General features: G+C 48.6%; 1 protein-coding gene across 1 annotated transcript in view; it reads left to right on the top strand.

Annotated features, from left to right (window-relative positions):
* The window catches only part of CA6 (carbonic anhydrase 6), a 22,920-nt gene extending 1,640 nt beyond the window's left edge, over positions 1 to 21,280 (top strand). Inside the window, exons 2-8 of the mRNA XM_029949141.1 lie at positions 249 to 428; positions 8,887 to 9,035; positions 9,887 to 9,979; positions 15,295 to 15,364; positions 17,038 to 17,195; positions 18,121 to 18,244; positions 20,851 to 21,280. Coding sequence (XP_029805001.1) covers positions 249 to 428; positions 8,887 to 9,035; positions 9,887 to 9,979; positions 15,295 to 15,364; positions 17,038 to 17,195; positions 18,121 to 18,244; positions 20,851 to 20,951 — 875 coding nt within the window. The 3' untranslated portion in view covers positions 20,952 to 21,280. The remainder of the gene's footprint in view (positions 1 to 248; positions 429 to 8,886; positions 9,036 to 9,886; positions 9,980 to 15,294; positions 15,365 to 17,037; positions 17,196 to 18,120; positions 18,245 to 20,850) is intronic.
* The last annotated feature ends 1,782 nt before the right edge of the window (positions 21,281 to 23,062 follow it).

Here is a 23,062-nt window from a genome sequence, read left to right as displayed (position 1 = left end):
TTTTCCAAACACTGACTCTCTTCTCGGGGTCAGTGACTGAAACGGGAGGAGTTCAAAGCCCCCCTAGACACCAACTTCCCCCAAGATGACTTTGACAATTTGACAATACCCTCTTCCCTCCTGGAGGCCGGGCTCTGTTTTCTGGAAGGCAGACCTCTGGCCTTGATCCTGGCCTCTTGCTGGGCAGGCCCTGCTGTGAACTGAGCCCCTCAAAAAGCTGTGACCCCTTTGGCTCTTTCCTGTCACAGAGGGGGCCCTGGACCAAGCCCAGTGGTGGAAGGAGTACCCCAGCTGCGGGGGAAAGAGACAGTCACCCATCAACCTGCAGAGGAGGAAGGTTCAGTACAACCCCTCCCTGAAGGCTCTGAATCTGATAGGCTACCAGTCCCTGGTGGGCGAGTTCCCCATGACCAACAACGGCCACACAGGTAAGGGGCAGGGGGCTGGCTGCGGTCCACGGGCGCTCGGCAGTGGGAGCAGGTGCCAGATGCCAGGGTGGGCGGGGAGTGGGGCCACAGGTGGGGGGTGGGGTGCGGTGGGGGGGCGGCTCTCCCCAGGGTGCAACGCAGGGCTGGCTCCTTCCTTCTGCGTTAGCCCCTCCCCAGGCGCGCCCCGGCAGGGAGCTCCGGCTGACGGAGGCGGTGCTGTTGAAGCCACTGCCCCGCCGGCATGTTCTGGGGATCTGCGCCCTGGTCTGGTTTTCCAGATTTTCTGTATTGAATGTCTGACAATGAGGCCAGGATTTCTCAGAGGTTTAGAAAGAAGAAGCTTGGTGCGCCTGGGCGGCTTGGTCCGTTGAGCGCCCAACTTGGGCTCAGATCACGATCTCACAGTTCGTGGGTTCAAGCCCCTGGTCAGGCTCTGTGCTGACAGCTCGGAGCCTGGAGCCTGCTTCGGATTCTGTGTCTCCTTCTCTCTCTCTGCCCCTCCCCTGCTCATGCTCTGTCTCTCTTTGTCTCTCAAAAATGAATACACGTTAAAAATTGCTTTAATAAAAAGAAGAAGGTTTTGCATTCTGTTCCCTTCTAAGAAGGGGGTGGAGGTCAGACAGGAAGAGGCTGACCTGGGTCTTGGGGACCCCGCTTCAGAAGCCTGGACAGGACAGCTGTAAAATCCGTGCTTTCTGTTTATACTGAACGCACTTTCTGATTTTCCAAGGGGCCCATCTCCTCCGAGCCTCATGCTACCCCCACCCCCCACCGCAGGGGGCATCGTTTACGGTCGAGGGGGAAGGGCTTCAGGTGACGTAGTGGTTGTGGCTGAGCCTGACCCAGACCCGGGAAGCCTGACTCCTCCCACATCCTCCTGGGACTCCTCCCCTCTGTCATCCACCGGGGCTGGGCCAGTTCACTGCCCACCCGCTTAGGGGCCTGGGGGTCCCGGGCCTTAGCTCTGCTGTCTGCACAGTCGAGAAGATAAAACCAGTTGCCCTTGATGGGGCTGGTGAACACAGGAGAATGCAGCTCTGTAAGAGGCCTCGGTCCACGTGGCCTGGATCTCCCAACTCCGCAAATAATTCATGAAGCCTCATTTTATCTTACTGTCAAGCTCCTGCTTCCAGAAGTTACTCTCTGAAGCTGCCAGCGGGTCGGCAGGTTGGTGCCTCGGCTGCTCTCTTTGCCCTTGATCAAGAGGGAACAAAGGTGGCAGCCGAAGGCAGGGGGGAAGCGGGGCTGACCCACCAGGAGAGCAGCCCCCCCCCCTCGTCCTCTCTGTGCTCCCCATCCTCCCGGTCAGGAGCGGCCTGGGCGCGGCCAGAAGCCTGTACGGTCCCCAGTCTCCTGACATTATGTCAAACATAATCAGAACACAGAGCTCACTTGTATATTTTTTAATGTATTTTGAAAGATTTTTAGAACTCGTTACAATTGCTTATACATTTTCAGCAAGCTCTAAGCTTAGAGAATTCTGCGGAAGGAAAAAAAATCCTAATCGACAAATTTTCAAATTTAATAACGTTTTGATGAGTAAGTTTAACAATAAAGTTAGTATGATATAATTAAACATTTACTAATTTGAGGGCTCCTGGGTGGCTCAGTTGGTTAAAGGGTCCAACTTCGGCTCAGGTCATGATCTCACAGTTTGTGGGTTCCAGCCCTGCGTCGGGCTCTGTGCTGACAGCTCGGAGCCTGGAGCCTGCTTTGGGTTCTGTGTGTCCCTCTCTCTCGGCTCCCCCCACCCTTACTCATGCTCTCTCTCTCTCAAAAATAAACATTATAAAAAATTTATTGATTTTGTAGGGTTCTTTTTATATCTTGGAGCCTAAGATGTAAATATAGCATCTTAATATAAGTAAATATATATTATATAATATAAATTGTTTAATTTATATTATTCAATATATCATATTATTTTTATTTTATATATTTTATACAATATATATTTGATATTTATATATAAACACATTTAATTTTTATTTAAAATGTAAAAAAAATTAAATTTATTTTTGAGAGAGAGAGAGACAGCAGGAGCAGGGGAGGGTCAGAGAGAGAGGGAGATAGAGAATCCGAACACAGGCTCTGGGCTCTGAGCTGTCAGCACAGAGCCCGACGCAGGGCTCAAACCCACAAATGTGAGATCATGACCTGAGCCGAAGCCAGATGCTTAACCAACTGAGCCACCCAGGTGCCCAATTTTTATGTTTTTAATATACTTAATAATTAATTTATTTAATAAGATTATTTAATTTATATTATAAAAGTATAAATATTACTTATATTATAATATGAATCTCCCAGCCTGAGGCTTATCTTCTACATTTATATAGAAGTATATTTATAAATAATTTATATCTAGATATGTTTCTAATACAAATAATGATATAAATAACATATATGTATACATATTTTTTATAGACTGTTTTCTTTTGGGCAGCTTTAAGTTCATAGCAAAGTTAAGTGGAAAGTACATGGATTTCTCATATGCCCCCAGTCCCTACATACACTGTCTCCTCCATTACCACTATCACTTGCCAGATGGTACTTTTTTTTTGTTTTTACCAATACCAAGGATAAACTGACCTTGACACATCATAATGACCAGAAGTCCATAACCTGTCTTAGGGGTCACTCTCGGCATCACACGTCCTGTGGGTGTGAGCGGATGTAGAAGGACGTGTGTTCACCAGGACGGCGTCAGGCAGGATCCTCACGGCCCGAACTATCCTTTCTGCTCTGCCTGCGCTCATCTCCCCCGCCGCTGCCCTCGACAGCCACTGATCCTTCTACTGTCTCCACAGTTTTGATTTTTCCAGAATGGCATAGAGTTGGAATCCTACAGTGCGTAGCCTTTTCGGATTGACTTCTTATACTTGGTAATGCCTTTAAGGTTCCTCCATGTCTTGTCATGACTAGATAGACGGCTCATTGTGTTTTAGCATCGAATAATGTCCCATTGTCTGGACGGACATCTTGGCTGCTTTCAAATTTCAGCAAATGTGAACTAAGCTGTTATAAACATCTATGTGCAGATGCACGGACGTAACTTTTCAGCTCCACTGGGTAAATACCAAGGAGCATGAGCGCTGGACTGTATGGTAGGAATGGGTTTAGTTTTGTCAGAAACTTCAAAGTAGTTGTCCCAAGTGGGGGCATCGTGTTGCACTGAGTGAGCAATGAGTGTCTGCTGCTCCACATCCTACCAGCACTGGGGTCGGTGTTCTGGATTTTGGCGGTTCTGACAGGTGTGCAGCGGCACCCCATCATTGTTTGCTTGTGTTTCCTTGAAGACATACAATCTGGAGTTTATTTTCTCAGGCTTATTTGCCATCTATATATGTTTGGTGATGTGTCTTTTAAGGTCTCTGGCCCGTTTTTTATCAGTTTTTTTTAAATTTAACTTAAATTTTCTTTTCTTTTCCATTTTTTTTTTTTTTTTTTAGAGAATCTTAAGCAGACTCCATACCCAGCAATACAGGGCTCGATCTCATGACCCTGAGATCAGGACAGAAGCTGAAACCAACAGTCAGACACTCAACTGACTGAGGCACCCAGGCAACCAGTTGTTTCCTTACTGTTGAGCGTTAAGAGTTCTTTGTGTATTTGGGGTAGGAGTCCTTTATCACATGTGTCTTTTGCAAATTTCTCCTAGTCTGAGGCTTATGTTCTAAGTCTCCTGACAGTGTCTTTCACAGAAGTTTTAAATTTTAAAGGAGTCCAGCTTTCAATTATTTATCTCATGGATCCTGTCTTTGGTGTTGTGTCTAAAAAGACATCACCACCCCCATGGTCATCTAGGTTTTCTCCTGTGTTATCTTCTAGGCATTTTATAGTTTTCCATTTTACAGCTTAGATCTGTGGTCCATTTTGAGTTAATTCTGGTGACGGGTGTAAGATTTGTATCTACTTTCATTTCTTTGCATGTAAATGTCTAGTATTTCCGGCACCGTTTATTGAAGAGACTGCACTGTATCGTCTTGGTTCCTTTGCTATGGGTCAGTTGAGTCTATTCATGTGGGTCTATTTTCGGCTTCTCTATTCTGTTCCCTTGATCTACTTGTCTATTCTTGTGCTAATACTACATTGTATTGATTATTGTCACTTAATAGGAAGTCTTGAAGTAGGGAGTCCTGTCCTTTAGGGTTGTTCTTCTTTGACATTGAGTTGGCTATTCTGGATCTCCTGCCTTTCATTGCAAACTTTAGAGTCAGTTGATTGAGACCCACAAAATAACTTGCTGGAAATCTGCACTGAATCGGTAGATCACATCAAGAAGAGCTGACACCTTGACAATATCAAATCTTTCTACCCAGAAACATAGACTCTCTCTCCCTTTATTCTTGGATTTCTTTCATTGGAATTTTGTAGTTTTTCCTGTAGATCTTGTACATACTTGGTTAGATTTTTAAGTAATTTAATTCGGGGGAGTGCTAATATAATTGGTCTTTGCTTTTAATTTCAAATTCTACTTTGTATTTACATTTTTAAAAGTTTATTTATTTTAGCTCTGCACCCAACATGGGACTCGAACACATGACCCTGAGACCAAGAGTCACATGCTCTTCCAGCTGAGCCAGCTGGGTGCCCCTATATTTACATTTTTATGTAAAATTGTATTTCAGTGAAAAGAGATTGAAGACACACTTGGCTATGTAGACAAACTTAAATTGCTACAAAAGTTTCTAAAGCTTACTCTCACTTTCTTTAGTTGTGGACTAGCTACAGTTGGTAGACCAGTACTCATTGATTTATTTCTATATCAAATATATAGAAATATATACAAATATTTCTATATTAAAATATATTAAAATTTATTAAATTAAAAGATATTAAATTTTCTATATTAAATATGTAGACATATACATATATAATTTTATGTTACATATAATATATTAACATTTGATATGTTAAATATATTAATATATAATATATATAATATAATTTTATGTTGTATATATATATATTAATGTATATAATTTTATATTTATACATATTCTTTAGCCCCCCCAAAGATATATTCCGAGGCTCAAGAAAAGCTCACAGGCCTGAGGCACTGGGCCTCTAGTGTTCAATGGGAAAAGCAATGCTGTTTTCCCTGTAGGTACTACCAGCCCCTCCATTGGTTCAGCTCCTTCTAAGGAGGGACGGTCTCTCCCTCTTCCTTCTACTCAGTACAAGGCGCGGAGCCTGGCATAAATCAGATGCACCTGAGGGAAAGGACGAAGCCCAAGTGCATGCTCATGAGCAATGCAGGGGTCTCGGGGACTGCTGACTTCTGAAGGCTGTGGGAGCAAGGCTGTTTTGTCTTTAAAAAACAAAAACAAAAACCCCTTTCATTTTGAAACAGTTTTAGACTAGAAAGTTGCAAAAATAGTCCAGAGTTCCCATATGCCCTCCTCCCACTTCCCCTATGTTAAAAAAGAAATGTTTATTTAGTGAGAGAGAGTGCATGTGAGCAGGGGAAGGGCAGAGAAAGAGAGGGAGAGAGAGAATCCCAAGCGGGCTCCACACTGTGCTCAGAGCCTGATTTGGCGCTCAAACCCACGAGCCGTGAGATCATGATCTGAGCCAAGATCAAGAGTCAGACACCTGGGGCACCTGGGTAGTTCACTTGGTTGAGTGTCTGACTTCAGCTCAGGTCATGATCTCACGGCTCTGTGAGTTTGAGTCCCACATTGGGCTCTGTGATGACAGCTTGGAGCCTGGAGCCTGCTGCGGATTCTGTGTCTCCCTCTCTCTCTGCTCCTCCCCAGCTCACTTTCTGTCTGTCTCTCTCTCAAAAGTAAATAAACATCAAAAAAATTAAAAACAAAAGAGAGATACTTAACCAACTGAGCTACTCAAGTGTCCCCCCACTTCCCCTAATATTAACATCCTAGAATCTTACTACCCTGATAACAACGCGATTAACCACTTAGACGGACCCATGTGAATTTCACCACGTCCCCATCCACGTTGTCTTTCTGGCCTGAGACCTGATCTGGGATTCCACATTGCACATGGCTGTCCTATCTCCTTAGTCTCCTCCAACTGGGCTCAGTTCCTCAGTGTTCCTTTGACCTTGACCTTCATGGCCTCGACCCTTTGCTGTCCTTTCCTGAGCACAGAAAACACTCAAATCCTGTGCTTTTCCTGGCCCGATAAGAACTTGGTTGAATTTGTTTCCTATAAAGGAGAGCAACTTCTGCTAAAAGTTACATCAATTTTCAGAATCTGGAAAGCTCAGCGAGTTGATTTTTGGGGACAGGTATTTGGTCTCACGTTTTCAAAGGCACAGCAGTGTGCTCTGAATTGCGGCCATTTTTTGACCCAGCCTGTGTGATCCTGTTGATAAAACCTGAGGGGCAAAACCCTCCATCTGCAGGGAATTGTGTTTTGGGGAAACATACCTGCCAGGAGTTTGGCGTCGCTCACACGGGGCTAACTGTCCAGTTAGAAAGCCCAGGCTGGTTGTCTGCTTTCCAATCTCTTGGCAGATAACTTTGTACACCTTCTTTTATTTTATTTACTTATTTATAAAATATTTTTTATAGTTTATTTATTTTTGAGAGAGCAAGCATGATGGGGCAAGGAGCAGAAAGAGAGAATCCCAAGCAGGCTCCACTCTATCGGCCTGGTGTCCAATCTCACAAACCATGAGATCATGACCTGAGCCAAAGTCAGGTGCTTAACCGACTGAGCCCCCCTGGGGCCCCTGTACATCTTCTTTTAAAGGCTCTTCCATTTTTTTCTTTTCACATGAGCACTGATTTGGAGGCTGGCCACATTTTAAGCACTAAAGACAAAACACCTGCTCTACCAAAGGGCACGTAAAAATCTTTGGGGCCAGATTCCTGCTTCACAGCATATGAACTTAATCACAGCTCCCTGCTGCTCTAGACCACTTGGAAGGGAAGCAGAGGACACTGGACAAATCTCAAATACCTAATCTTTACTCTTTTTATTTTAATGTTTATTTATTTTTGAGAAAGAAAGAGACATAGCAGGAGCAGGGAAGGGTCAGAGTGAGAGGGAGACATAGAATCCGAAGCAGGTTCCAGGCTCTGAGCTGTCAGCACAGAGCTGGATGCAGGACTCGAACTCACGAACTGAGAGATCATGACCTGAGCTGAAGTCGGACGCTTAACCGACTGAGCCACCCAGGTGCCCCACCTAATCTTTGCTCTTTAAGAAAACCTACTTTTGTTTATAACCATCCTTGATGACTTTAAATAGACCTCGCTAACAGAATAGATGCTGCCTGTTCCTGGCCAAGTCCTAAATTATATCCTCATAGATATTTTCCTTAGTCACTCTCTGCTGTCACTCTTCAGGTCTCCCTTTTGCCTGGCTCATTCCAAAATATAGAGACGGCTCTGAGCCCTGAGTCAGTGCAATGACACTGCAGCTGGGTGGCTAGAGTGGCCTCCTCTGGGAAGCCTGTAGGGCGCAGGCAGGAGGGAGCCGGGAGAGCAGTCTGTTTCCTGTGGCAAAGAACCTCACATGTGAACGTATCCATGGACACCCACATCGGGTGAAATCCCAAGCCGAGAGTTGGTAGGTTTCGGGCTTGTTGCAGAACTTGGTCTCTTGTCTCCCGAAGACAAGTGGAGCCTGTAATGGGGATGTTCCGTCCCGGCCACGCCCCGATCTTGGCCTCGTCCCCCCTGCAGGTGAACTGTGTCACTCTGAGCAAGTCTTTCCACCTCCCCGGGGCGGCTTCCTTGTCCATAAATAAATAAAAGTGTTGAAGCCCTATAGGGATGTTTCCAAAAGGCTACACAAAATGAGGGTTTTCTTTTCTTTTCGTTTCAAAGTTTAATTATTTATTCTGAAAGAGATATACAGAACATGAGTGGAGGAGGGGGAGAGAGAATCCCAGGCAGGCCCCACACCGGCACTCAGAAAAGAGCCCCATGTGGGGCTTGAACTTACGAACTGTGAGATCCTGACCTGAGCCAAAACCAGGAGTCACACGCTCAACTGACTGGGCCACCCAGGTGCCCCCAGGATGAGGATTTTAAACACGTCAGCCCTCCCCGCAACAGTATTCTGGATAGGGGAAGGCATCAAATGAGTCTCAAGAGGCCTCCTCTTCTGATTCCTGCACTGTGGGAAAATTCTAAAATTGGCTAGAACTGAAGAGTGGAAATCTGGCTTCTAAACCCACCGGCCATATTTTTTCAGGGTCTCCCCCTTCCCCAGGCTGACAAGCTGGCCCCGCCTCTGACCTCTGGCTCTGAATGGGAAGGCGTGTGCCCCTGTGAGGGGTGCCCGCCCAGCCAGGCTCACCCAGGGCCGGGCGCCCATCCTGCCCTTAGTCTGCCACCTCCTCCCCGTGGGTGACGCCGCTCATGGCGCCCTAAGCCAGCATAGTACTGGCTTGCCCCGTGAGTAGGCAGGTGACTGGGGGAACTGCCTGACCCAGGCGTCCCCCTCTGTTCCATTCACACCTTCGCCTTCTCCCCAGTTCAGATCGGCCTGCCCCCCACCATGCGCATGACGGCCACCGATGGCACCGAGTACATAGCCAAGCAGATGCACTTCCACTGGGGTGGCGAGTCCTGGGAGATCAGCGGCTCCGAGCACACCATCGACGGGATCAGATTTGTGGCTGAGGTACTGTGAGGACCCCGGCCGGTCCTCTTCTCCTCAGACCCCACGGTCACTTTCCTTAGCCAAGAAGACTGTGTGTCATGGTCAAGTCACTGTAAGGTTGACTTTACTTTTCATTCATTTATAACTATCCCTGCTTCACAGCATATGATCCCTGCTATGTGCTGGGGGTTCAGGCATGGTCCCCGCTCTCACAGGACCCACAGCAGGGTAGGGCTTTACAGCCCATAGCATGGGGCAAGGCTTCTTCAGTTTAAGCTTAAATTATTCTCCCTTCTTTCCTTCCTTCCTTCCTTCCTTCCTTCCTTAAGTGGGGGAGAGGGGCAGGGGGAGAGAGAGAGAGAGAGAGAGAGAGGAAGGAATCCCAAGTAGGCTCCACACTCAGGGTTGAGCTGGACACAGGGCTCGATCCAGTGACCCTGGGATCATGACCAAAATTGAGAGTCAGATACTCAACCAACTGAACCACCCAGGTGCCCCAGTTTCAGCTGAATTTCTGGATTTTCAGCATTCTCTCTCTTGTGTAGATCTGTCCTTGGGATGATGACACGTTTACAATGTCCTCCAGGGCAAGGCAACCCACGCCACCTCGCAAGAGAACCCGGAGGGAGGTGGGGTCAGGGGAATGCCCTTGAATTGCCATCTTCCGAGAATCCCACTCATGTTCTTTCCATTCTTGGAGAACTTTCTGGTCTTGGTAGATCTCATACCCAGATGGAGGGAAGTCAGAGTTGTTTATGAGGGACAGGCTGAGGCCTCGGGTGGAGTTTCTTTCTTTTCATTCCTCCCTGGAAACCTGAAGCATTTGAAGTCTACGTGGACTGCCCTGGACTTAGCCTTTCTTTCTCCCACAGATTCATATCGTCCACTACAATTCTAAATACAAGAGCTACAATGTAGCCCAGAGCGCACCGGATGGCTTAGCAGTGCTGGCAGCCCTCATTAAGGTAGGTTGAAACTACACGTGCGAAATCATTGGTTGGTGTTCAAAGTATCAACTGTAGACGAAGGATCTTCCTTCCAGCCCCTCCTCATCTGTTTCTAAGCTCATCACTCTTGGAAGCACCAACTCCATGAACATCTACTTTTCCAGCCCCTGCTCACAGTCTCTGCGTTCCTTCTGTGTCACCAATCTTGGGGACCTTGGACAAGTCAGACAACTGCCTTAAAAGACCTAGGATCACAGCACAGTTGACTAGACAAAAGCTGGTCTGAGGGGAAGGGGAAACCAGCAACCTGGTGGATAAAGGCAATACCTCTGCTTTTCTCAGAAAGTCTGGAGGGCGGGACTTGTGGCTAGGTGGCAAAAAGTGATCAGTGAATTCAATTTCCCCCCAAACAAGTATTAAGTTGGATGAAATTGTCAAAACCGATCCTAATCCTGCTCTAGAAGTGGGCTAAAGGAAAACAACAAATTGAGGCATTTATCTGTGAACAATGGCTAGAATTCTGAGGACGACCGGTGGGGCCATGCGGGTCCGCACCGTCCAGCTTGGTCAGGAAGGCAGTTTCCCTGGGGCAGGCTGGCCAGGAGACCACTGCCTGGGAATGCGGGACTCACCCGATGGGGAGTCTGAGTGGAAACCCGTGCCCCAAGGCATTGTCGGTAAAAGTAGCAAGCTTGATAGAAAAGACAGAAAACAGGGAAATTTGCAGCTCTGATAGTCTGAGGTTGTAGTCCTGCTCGGGGTGATGGTAAGTGACAGACCCATCAGAAATGTAACGGGGGACCCTAGAAATGAGAGCCACAGAAGGGCCGTGGAAGCTTCCTGAGATGGCTGATAGTAAAAGCGGAGGCTGAGGCTGATAACTGACTGAACTTTCAACGTGCTTCTCATCATCTTTCCTCATCACCATGTAGTACTTACTCCATCATGTAGCTACACCACATCTTCTTGATCCACTCATCAGGTGATGGACATTTAGGCTCTTTCCATGATTCGGCTATTGTAGAAAGTGCCGCTATGAACATTGGGGTCCATGGCCTCTATGCATCAGCACTTGAGGAAGAATGAAGTATGGCCATTTGTAGCAAAGTGGATGGACCTCGAGGGTGTCCTGCTAAGCGAAATAAGTCAGGCAGAGAAGGATAGATACCATATGTTTGCATTCATAGGTCTAACAGGAGAGACGTGGCAGGGGACCATGGGGAGAAGAAGGGGGAAAGAGAGCTGGGAAGAGGGAGGGACACAGATCATGGGAGACTATTGAATACTGAAAACGAACCATGGACTGAAGGGGGAGGGGGAGGGAGGGGGGTAATGGTCATGGAGGGGGGCACTTGTGGAGAGAAGCACTGGGTGTCATATGGAAACCAATTTGATAATAAACTATTAAAAAAAACATGTTTCTCAACTTGCACACAGATCCATCAGCAGAGGGTACAAATCTCATGGGCCAGAGAGGTTGGAACACAACCTCTGCTACCACCAGTGGCTGACCACAAAGCTAGGCTGACGCCGGAGGGTCCCTAGAGGCCCCAAGGAATCCAGGCTAGAAATAAATTTAAGAACTAAGCAGAAGTGACGCCTGGCTGGCTCAGTTGGTAGAGCATACAACTCTTGACCTCAGGCTTGTGAGTTCAAGCCCCACGTTGGGTGCAAATCCTACTTAAAGGGCATAAAAAAGAATAAAATAAAATAGAATTGAGCAGAGACATCAGATTCTGCACATGGCTGGAGAGACATATCACAAATTACTAAACACACACACGCACTCTCAGGACAGTTTTTTAAAACCAGGATTCATACTTGCTGCCATATATTATCTAAAATGTCCAATTAAAAATGTTGGGCATGCAAAGAAATAGGAAAATATGATCTATTTTTAGGAGGAAAAAAGTGCAGTCAACAGAGAATAACTCTGAGTGGACCCAGAGTAAGTTAGCAGACAGGGCTTTAGTTATTTATTTTTAAATGTTTGTTTGTTTTTTATAGTTTATTGTCAAGTTGGTTTCCATAAAACCCCCAGTGCTCATCCCCACAAGTGCCCTCCTCCATGCCCGTCACCCCCCTTCTCCTCCCCATGGTCCTCTGTTAAGTTTCTCCTGTTAGACTTGTGAGTGACAACATATGGTATCTGTCCTTCTCCGCCTGACTTATTTCACTCAGCATGACTCCCTCGAGGTCCATCCACGTTGCCATGAATGGCCAGGTTTCATTCTTTCTCATTGCCATGTAGTACTCCATTGTATATATAAACCACACCTTTTTTTTAATGTTTTATTTATTTTTGAGACAGAGAGACAGTGAGAGTAGGGGAGGGTCAGAGAGAGAGGGAGACACAGAATCCGAAGACAGGCTCCAGACTCTGAGCTAGCTGTCAGCACGGAGTCTGACGTGGGGCTCGAACCCACGAACCGTGAGGTCATGACCTGAGCCGAACCTGGATGCTCAACCAACTCAGCCACCCAGGTGCCCCAAACCACATTTTCTTGATTCATTCATCAGTTGGGGGACATTGAGGCTCCTTCCAGGATTTGGTTTATTTACTTAAAAAATTAATGTTTAGGGGTCACTGTGTGGCTCATTTGGTTAAGTGTCTGACTTCAGCTCAGGTCAGATCTCACGTTCGTGGGTTCGAGCCCCGCATCAGACTCTGTGCTGACAGCTCAGAGCCTGGAGCCTGCTTCCAGTTCTGTGTCTCCTTCTCTCTCTGCCCCTCCCCCTCTCATGCTCTGTCTCTCTCTGTATAAAAAATAAATAAAACATAAAAAAATTTAAAAATTAATGTTTATTTTTGAGAGAGAGAGAGGGAGGGAGGGCGGGCGGGGCAGAGAGAGAGGGGGACAGAGGATCCGAAGCAGGCTCTGCTCCAAGATAGCTCTATTTCTTTCCCACCATTTCTCCTATTTTTGTCGTGGACACTATGTCTATGTATATCATAAACCTAACAATAAGTAGTATAATTATTGCTTTAAACAGTCATTGGGTTTTTTATTTAAAATTTTTAATTTCTTAAAAAAGTTTATTTATTTTGAGAGAGACAGAAACAGTATGAGTAGGGGAGGGGAAGAGAGAGAGATAATCCCAAGCAGTCTCCACACTGTCAGCACAGAACCCGATACAGGGCTCAAACTTGTGAACTGTGAGATCATGACCTGAGCCTAAATCAAGAGTCAGATGCATAACCAACTGAGCCACCCAGGCGCCCCTTTTCTTTTTTTAAAAGTAGGCTTCATGTCCAGCATGGAGCCCAATGCAGGGCTTGAACCCATGATCCTGAGATCAAAACCTGAGCTGAGATCAAGAACTGGACGCTTAACCAACTGAGCCACCCAGATGTCCCTAATGACTGGTTTCTTTTTTTTTTTTAATTTTTTTTATGTTTTATTTATTTTTGATACAGAGAGAGACAGAGCATGAGAGGGGGAGGGACAGAGAGAGAAGGAGACACAGAACCGGAAGCAGGCTCCAGGCTCTGAGATGTCAGCACAGCTAATGCACAGAGCCTGACGCGGGGCTCGAACCCACAAATGGAGGCTTAACCGACTGAGCCACCCGGGTGCCCCTAATGACTGGTTTCTAATGAGAAGTCAACTATTAATGGTACTGTCAGTGTCTTGTCTATAAAAAATCCTTTTTCTCTTGTTGATTTGAAATTTGACTCTGATTAGACATGGGCTTTGTTCAGTTTCCTGGTTTGGTAAATTAATTTTTCATCAAATTTGGGAAATGTGGGGCCATGTTTCTTTAACATTTTTCTGTCACTTTCTCTCTCCTCTCCAATGCCCCCACATGTATGTTGGGCTGTGTGATCTTGTTCCCATGACTCTCTAAGGCGTGGTTAAATTTTCTTCAATCTTTTGCTTTGTTCCTCAGATTGAGTAATTTCTTTGATCTCTCTCCAAATGCACTGACTCTTTCATCTGCTGCTTCATATCTGCTTCGAGACCATGTTGTGAAGTTTTCATTTTGTTATACTCTCAACTCTAGACTTTCCGTCAGGTGCGTTTTTATGATTTCTGTTTCTCTGTTGAGATTTCCCTTTTGTCGAGTCATTGTCATCATATTTTCCTTTAATTCTTTGAACATAATTATGGTAATTGTTTTAAAGTCCTGTCTGCTAGGGGCACCTGGGTGGCTCAGTTGGTTAACCATCTGACTTTGGCTCAGGTCATGATCTTACATTCAGGAGTTCAAGCCCCACATCGGGCTTTCTGCTGTCTGCATCTAAATTACACGTCAAACTTTATCACAGGTGTGTACGTGTTGGAAAAAGCATAGTATATGTAGGCTTTGATCTTATGTGTGGTTTCAGGCATCCACGGGGGGTCTTGGAATGTATACCCGTCGGAGAAGGGGGAATCGCTGTAATCACTGAAGCAACCACCAGCAATTAAAAAGGTTAAATGGCACACCGAACGTATTTGTTTGACACAAAAGGTGAAACAGAGAAACAAAAAAACCATGAGTCATCTAGGAAACAAATGGCGCATAGCAGTCATAAATCCAAGACATTGGAATTTGTACACCATGAAGAATCGATCAACGCCACTCTGATTGAAGAGAACCATTGAAAAGTCATCTTTTCCAGCGAAAGCAATTTTTAATCTTTTTATAATTTTTAAGATTTATTTATTTATTCTTTTGAGGGAGGGGCAGAGAGAGAGAGGGAGAGGGAAAGAATCCCAAGCAGGCTCCGAGCTGTCAGCGCAGAGCCCGACTGGGGGCTCGATCTCCCGAACCGTGCGATCAATGACCTGAGCCGAGCCCAAGAGTCGGATGCTTAACTGACTGAGCCACCCAGGTGCCCCAGCAATTTTCCTGGCTTCTGAAAAGTCAACACATATAAAAAGGTAGTGACCTGGCAGTGGACAGAATCGGAGCAGCTTTGCGGTGGACAGATGACTGTCCTCCGCTCTGTCACAGGTCCTGAAGATGACGAAAGGAGCACTTGAGACCAAGCCCTGTTCATCACAGTGAATCCTCCTGAGGTGGCCCTGCCCGCACAGAGTCCCTGGGCCATTGTCACCCCCGTTCCCCGAGGGCCTCACCTGTCACCACCAAGAAGCTCTTTCTCAGGAAGTTGCCAGAATGCCTCAGTTCTGTCTCCCTGGAAGACACTAGCGAGCCTGGGCGGCTGGTGCTGAAGAACAGCCAGATGACCTGTCCCAACGCAAGTGGGGACAAGATGGGCTGCCTGGCCCCTGCCCTCGAGGCTCCGCCCAACCCGCAGGGACGCCCCCTGCTGGGTGGGTGGGGACCGTACCAGACGGAGGTCCCTTCTCCGCTGGGTTGACGGCTCCGCATTTCTCCCGCAGGTCGAGGATTTCGGTGAAAACATCTACTACAGCAGCTTCATTTCCCAGTTGGACAGCATCAAGCACCCAGGTGAGGAAAGCCGACAGACGGCAGCTGCAAGAGCACGAGGTGGGGACAGGGTGACGGTGCAGAGAGGGTGGCGTGCGGGTCCCGCCGGGACAGCGCCCCCTCCCCGGGCAAGGTGTCTGGTTCCAGCAAGGCCTGCTGCTGGCCCAGGCTGGGGACACCTCCGCGAAGCCTCGGTCAGAGGCTCCACTGGTGATTCCCACCACTGGAGGCTCCGGCTGGCCGAGGGGCCGCTAACCGCGGGCATCACCTCGGCGGCTCTGGCTCCAGGTGGTAGTGACGGGCCTGGGCACTAGAGAGAGAGAGGCCTCTCTTAGCTTCGGGCTGAGACGTGTCTTGAGAGTGAAGCCTGTCCCTGTCACGCCTGGACACACAGACACACAGTCTGGTCCCCTTTCCTCTGCCTCCGAGGGGCCGCCTACGCCTACACCCTGTGACCCGAGCTACGGCCACATCTGCTTGGATCCCTTGGTTTTATGCTTCTGACTTAGGCCCCATCTCCCAGACTCCAGCTCCCTGACTTCGTTTCTGAACTCCTGACCCCCAACCCACGGGTCTCCTGTTCTGTCCTGTCCTGTCACAGCTCGTGCCTTTGATCTCTCTCTGCTCCACCGGGGTTCCACTGTGGCCACGGTGCCGACAGGCCCCGCCCCCCGGGCCCTCCGTCCCTCCAGGGGCTCACCCAGCAAAGCTCCAGGCAACGCCCACCTACTCAGAGCCCGGAGCCAGATGGCTGAATGTGGCTGGACAGACACACAGACATCTGACTGCTGTTACTTTTATTCATAGCTGCAAAGATGAACACGGGCTAACCTTGCCCAGAAATCCTGAGATACTACCCTGTGCATTTACTTCGCCCTCTCTAGAATGCCTAATTCCCATTTTCTCCCCCCCCCCACCCCACCCCCCACTGGCTCCAGCTTCTCCCTGGGAGAGGCCAGCTGCTTGCTTCCCACTTCACTGAGCCGTCACACACTCACTCACCTTCTTTGTTCTTTTTTTAATGTGTATTAGTTTTGAGAGAGAGGGGTGGGGAGGGGCAGAGAGAGAGAGGGAGACAGAATCCAAAGCAGGCTCCGGGCTCCCAGCTGTCAGCACAGAGACTGATGTGGGGCTGGAACCCATGAACCGTGAGATCATGACCTGAGCCGAAGTCGGAAGCTTAGCAGACTGAGCTCCCCAGGCGCCCCTCTATCCACCCGTTTCGAAGTGAGCCCAAACCAAGAACTCTTGTTCTCTACTCGAGAGTTCTTCCTCAGCAGCCCCTAGCAGCCGTGATTAGTTTCTTCCGTTTAGGATAAAGCAAAGCCTCTGCTCAGCGGCGGTGACAACAGTTTCTCCCACGGTACTTTCCTGTGTGCGAGTCCGATGGCGCCCTTGGCCCTCACAGCACCCCTACGGGACATCCCCTTTGCACAGATGAGGGAGAAGCCCTTGGGGGACTCGGCGCCCTGCAGCGACACTCCTCCGGGAGAAGGTCCGGAGTGAGTTGCTCCCCAGAGTCTTTGCTCGTCCCTTCTAGAAAGCAGCCAACTGGGCGCATGTTTCCAACGATCAGCGTCTAGGTTCTGCTGCTGAATCAGGAGGTTCAAACACAAAGAGGCCTGAGCCTGCGCTGTCCTCCCGAGAGGCACCAGTGACCCTAACGTTCCTTTATTTTTTGGCCCCTCCGCTAGGACAGAGCACAGTTCTGAGTGGCCTTGACATTCGGGGCATGCTCCCCGAGAACCTGCACGACTACTACAGCTATGGGGGCTCACTCACCACCCCTCCCTGCACCGAGAACGTCTCCTGGTTTGTGCTGGCAAATCCCATCAAGTTCTCCAGGGCTCAGGTAACACGGGCTTCGGTTCAGCAAAGTCTCCCCTTTCTACCGCCTGGCTAACAGGACTGCTCCCCTGCATCTCGCCAGTGCCACCCCGGGGGCTCCCACGGTGCTCTCCACGCAGGGCTGCTGTCCTCGCCTGTCCCGTGGCGGCCGCTCTTACTAGGGCTGTGGCAGAGCTGGACAAGTGGAGGGTCAGGGAGCCCGGGAGCCCCAGCTGATGCAGCAAAAGGACGGGGACTGGACCCCAGTGAGCGGAAGAGAGCTACGTGGAGAAGGCAGCTGTTTACTGAGCCCTGCTCCTGCTGGGTCCTGTCCTAGACCTTCGATGGACAAACCCCCGTCTCCGTGGGGCCAACAGTCCAACTTCATACATGGCTTTATGCAAGAACAGCGTCACCGCTGGCTCCTTTCCGTGCGCGCACCCCTGCAGCCCTTTGGGGAGAAGGGCCGTGTCCACCGTCTCTGTCCCCAGCGTAGCACGGGTGCACGATAAATATTTGTTGGGTTGATTAAAGGACGGATGTTCCTGAGGTTTGCAGAGGCAAAGCTGGCGTTTCCTCCTGCGGTGATGCTCTTTCTCAGAAACAGACATTTCTTTTTCTTAAGCTTTGCATTTCCCCCAAATCCAGGAAAAGGTGGGAAGACCCTTCTTCAAGGACACTCCCACACACAAATCTGTTTATGTCTTTCCCTCCTTTCTACTGGTGACCAAATAGTCCTAGAAAACAATGAAAAGAGGTTGTTGGAAGAAAGAACGGATGGTTGGAAGCATGAATGCTTTTCCTGCCACGTAGCAGGATTTGAGGTCTTCGCACACCTGCGTTATCGGCGTTGTATACATAAATCCGAGCTCTGGTTCAGTTGCTAATTATACTCCTTTAAACTACCCAGTACTTCTTCCCCTCCATAATTCACTTCCTGTGGCCTACAGTGTTGGAAGCTAGAGAATTCCGTACTGGATCACAAGAACAACACCCTTCACAACATCTACCGCGTGACCCAGCCGCTGAACAACAGAGTGGTGGAAACCAACTTCCTGAATCTCCCTAACGAGTGTAAGATCAACTGTTGTTTATCCCCTGCAGTTTTTTGGGTCGCGTTCTCTTCCTTCTTTGGGTTGACACATCTCTTCTGGCAACAGTAGGGGACGGACGGAGAGCTATCCAGGAGTAGGAGGCTCAGATGGGCCAGTCTAGGCAGGCCACGCATGGGCAGAGATGACTCATCTCCCCGGTCCGGACAGGGATGCCAGCGGCAAAAACAGAGAAAACCATGACGATGGACAGGCACACGATTTATTACCTACTTGGTCTTGGCCAGACATAGGAGGAGGGCCCAAGCTGCTTAGCAACACCCAGACACTTCCGTTAGAGTGCAGGCTCAAGTTAACCTTATTAAACGCAACTCAAATTATTTCCCTTGTACCTTTATCTTGGTCTGTTCCCAAGCCCATCTCCAATCCCCCTCATTCCCCCAAGGTGGGGTTAACTAGGGCATGTATTATTTACTGCATTTTCTTTTTACAAAATTTTTTAAAGTTTTTATTTATTTTTGACAGAGAGAGAGAGAGTGTGCGCATCCAAGTATGAGCAGGGGAGGGGTAGAGAGAGAGAGAGAGGGAGACACAGAATCTGAAGCAGTCTCCCGGCTCCGAGCTGTCAGCACAGAGCCCGACGCAGGGCTTGAACCCACGAACTGTGAGATCGTGATCTGGGCCGAAGTCGGATGCTCAACCTACTGAGCCCCCCAGACACCCCTGTTTACTACATGTTCTCAGGGATCATGCCCCAGACACCGGGGTGCCGGAAGAAGGCTTCATCAGTCCAGCCGTCCCGGGACCCTCTCACCCACTGGGTCACCTCACTTCTGTGGTTGCAAGAATGCAAACCTTCTGCAGTTTTCCCATCTTTGTTTTGTCTGTTTAAAGTTGTGCCGATCTATCCACATTCCCTGAATTCATGGTCTTTATAATCAATGTCTCCTAATGAATCCTGAAACCTTTCTATCCCTCTAGTAGAACTGGTCTCCAATCAATATTGCCTTCTCAGTATTACCCCAACTTTATTTTTAAGTTTATTTATATATTTATTTTGAAAGAAAGAGAGAGAGAGCATGAGCAGGGAAGGGGCAGAGAGAGAGAGAGAGAGAGAGAGAGAGAAAGAATCTCAAGCAGGCTCCACGCTGTCAGTGCAGAGCCCAAGTCGAGGCTTGAACCCATGAACCGTGAGATCATGACCTGAGCTGAAGTCCAGAGTTGGACACTGAACTGATGGAGCCACTGGGTGGCCCGGTATTCCTCCAACTTTATATGTATTTTTCAAAACTTTGAAATCTTCATACATGTTCCCCTGCCCCACCAACAAAGGCTCTGTTGTGATTTTTTCCCTGTCTTTCCTTCCTCGTTTTTATTTATTTATTTATTTATTTATTTTAATGTTTTATTTATTTTTGAGACAGAGAGAGACAGAGCATGAGCGGGGAGGGGCAGAGAGAGAAGGAGACACAGAATCCAAGGCAGGCTCCAGGCTCTGAGCTGTCAGCACAGAGCCTGACACAGGGCTCGAACCCACAAACATGAGACCATGACCTGAGCCGAAGTCGGAGGCCCAACTGACTGAGCCCCCCAGGCGCCCCTCCTTCCTGTTAGTGATTGTTTTCTCTTGCACTGGTTTGCCCCTCTAACAATACTAACAGAGGAAAGGTGACACCAGTTATAAGGATAACTTCCTCGTATTATACTACATATGATATTAACAGCATCACTTCCCTTCCCCAAAGGGTGGCATCCTCCTTAGCAGGTCCGAGTCCCAGCAGGCCAGCCAGAGGGGGCACGGGCCCACTGATCTAACTTCTGGTTCTAGTTTCGCCGTATTCCCGTTTTCCCAAATAAACTTCTACGTGGCCCTTGCAACAGGCACGTGCAGATCATCTCGTTTCCCACAGGCCACATCGCCCGTGTTCTTCCCAAGAGGACGGGTGTCATTCCAATGTGCCCTCAGGAGGGAGCTCAGACGTCTTAGATGCTCTTCTGAGACCTGCTGTTTAGGATCATCCCTGCAGCTCCCGGGAGGTAGTAAGGCGGCCTCGCCCCTGCCCCCGCCAGGGACCTGGGCAGCGGCCTCCCCTCGCTGTCGAGGGAACAGAACTGGCACCTGGCGATGCCCCACCTGCCGGCCCTCTCAGCGGCGGTCTCCAGTCCGCCCGCTGTGCTGCCGGCCCGAGGCCTCATAACTCTACCTGATCCCGCCCCGACGGGTTCATATGACCAACCCGCCAATGAAGAATGGCTTGACAAAGGTCAGTTACAAACACAAGATGACGGCCACATGGAGATGTCTCGCCTGCATTTACTAGAAAACGCTTATGTCCCCCCAGTGTAAGGGCTACTGGGCGTCACGTGAGAAACCAAGGTCCCCGAGTCAGAATCACCTTCGCCAGATCGCCCCTTGGATTCTGCCAGCTCACACGCCTAAATTCAGACACAGTGAAGATGCTAGAAGCATGGGGTGGGAACTTGGGGGGCATTCTAAGGAACCAAACATCCTTCCTTAAGTGCACGTGTGGGGGATGGCGTCTGGCTGTCGCACGTCCCCTGTGCACGAGGACTGCCAAAGGTTCGAGCTTTTCATATTAACCCCTCTCTTTACGGGATGTATTCTAGGTTGTGAGTCCCAGCTTTACCCAACCAAGTTCTACAATAAGCTCAAAAACTCCAAGAAACTTCTAAAAAAGAAGAAAGGGAAGGAAAGCCACGAAGAGTAGGGAGCTTGGAGCGACGGTACACGGACAAGGCAGCCTTCCCCGGAGCTCACACCTGCCGCGGCACCGCGGAACTCCGTGTCCAGATCGCACGCTCCCCCGGGCACCTGTTAGGTCTCTGAGTAAGATGGGGGCGACCGTCGTCCCTGAGCGGAAGTGAGTGGGTGAGCCAGAGGACCCCAGGGGGAGCCGCCTAGAATAGAGATGTGAAGGACACGGAGCCCTGCAGACCCCTCCCCTCAAATCACGCATGTCGGTCTGTGTAAATTACGGAGCAACCTGCAATTTCCCTGTGGGATCTGGGTGCAATAAAGCAACTTTGAGAACTGTCATTTGAAAAGTTCTCTTTTCTATCCCTTTGTGCCATGTCGCATATCCCTCCTACGCCCTCCCCACAGGGACACAGGCGGAGGGACAGAGATCAAAGTGGGGGGGGCTTCCAGGACCAGCATGTGCGGAAAGGAAAGAGAGTCTTAGCTTGGGGAGTTCCCGGTGCGGAGGTCTGGAGCACTGGCCTCGATGTGCGAGCAGAAGAAAGAGCAGGGGAGGGAGGAGGAGGGGGCGCCTGGGTGGCTCAATCGGTTGAACATCTGACTTGATTTCGGGTCAGGTCACGATCTCATGGTTTGTGGGTTCGAGCCCTGTGTTGGGCTCTGAGCTTATAGCATAGAGTCTGCTTTGGCTTCTCTCTCTTCCTCTGTCTCTCCTCCAAAATAAGTAAATAAACTTTAAAAAATTAAAAAAACAACAGCCAAACTATGGAAAGAGACCAACTGTCCCTTGATAGATGAATGGATAAAGAAGATGCGGTATAGACATATACAATGGAATATTATTACTCAGCCATCAAAAAGAATGAAATCTTGCCATTTGCAATAACATGGATGGAGCTGGAGGGTCTTATGCTAAGTGAAATAAGTCAATCACAGAAAGACAAAGGCTATATCAATTCAGTCATATGTGGAATTTAAGAAACCAACCAGATGAACATATGGGGGGGTAGAGAAAGGAGGGAAACAAACCCTAAGAAACTCTTCACAGGGACACCTGGGTGGCTCAGTCGGTTAAGCCTCCGACTTCGGCTCAGGTCATGATCTCGCGTTTGTGGGTTCGAGCCCCGCGTCAGGCTCTGTGCTGACAGCTCAGAGCCCGGAGCCTGCTTTGGATTCTGTGTCTCCCTCTCTTTCTGACCCTCCCCTCTTATACTCTTTCTCTCCGTCTCAAAAATAAATAAACATTAAAAAAAAAGAAACTCTGTACGATAGAGAACAAACTGAGGGTTGATGGAGGGAGGTGGGCAGTCAGGAGGGCATGTTGGGGTGAGCCCTGGGTGTCATATGTAAGTGATGCATCACTGAATTCTATGCCTGAAACCGATACTGCACTGTATGCTAACCAACTAGAATTACAACAAAATTTTTTTTAATGTTCACATCAGAATTACCTGTAATTGAAATGCATGGGAAACAGGGCTGCCCGGCCGGCGCAGCCAGTGGAGCCCGGGACTCCTAATTTTGGGGGTTGTGGGTTTGAGCCCCGCATTGGGCATAGAGATTACTCAAAAATAACATCTTCTTTAAAAAAAGTTGAACAATAACAAAATAATTGTACACACATATAATCTAAGAGGGCACAATATGTAGTAAAGGTGATTCATAACCAAATTCAGAATGGTGGCGGTGTCCATTATGGGGGGGAGGGGAACACAGGGCCCTCCGCTGCGTCTGTGATGATGTACTGATTTAGGTGGGTGGTGGAGGCATGGCTGTTCATTCCTCTTTATTAATTCTTATTTTTCCTTTAAAAATATGAATCTGATCACATCACATTCCTACTCAAAACCCTCCAACGGTTTCCCACTGGAAAATAAAAACTTCAACAAAATACCAAGACCGTCATTGTGGTCTATACCATTGGGCCCCGGCCACTTCCTGGATACCCTCTTTTCCTTTTGCTCACTGAGCTCAGGCCATCGTGTTCCACAGACAGGAGAAATATATTCCAACCACAGGGCCTTTGCACATACTCTTCTCACCTCCTTGAATATAGGGCCCAGGCTTCGGCTCTTTCCTGACATGCAGCTCCACCCATATCACCACGAAAGCCGCCAGGCC

The sequence above is a fragment of the Suricata suricatta genome, chromosome 8 (genome assembly GCF_006229205.1).
Source record: "Suricata suricatta isolate VVHF042 chromosome 8, meerkat_22Aug2017_6uvM2_HiC, whole genome shotgun sequence".
In the NCBI taxonomy this organism is placed as follows: domain Eukaryota; kingdom Metazoa; phylum Chordata; class Mammalia; order Carnivora; family Herpestidae; genus Suricata; species Suricata suricatta.
This window is presented reverse-complemented; position numbering and strand designations above follow the sequence as displayed.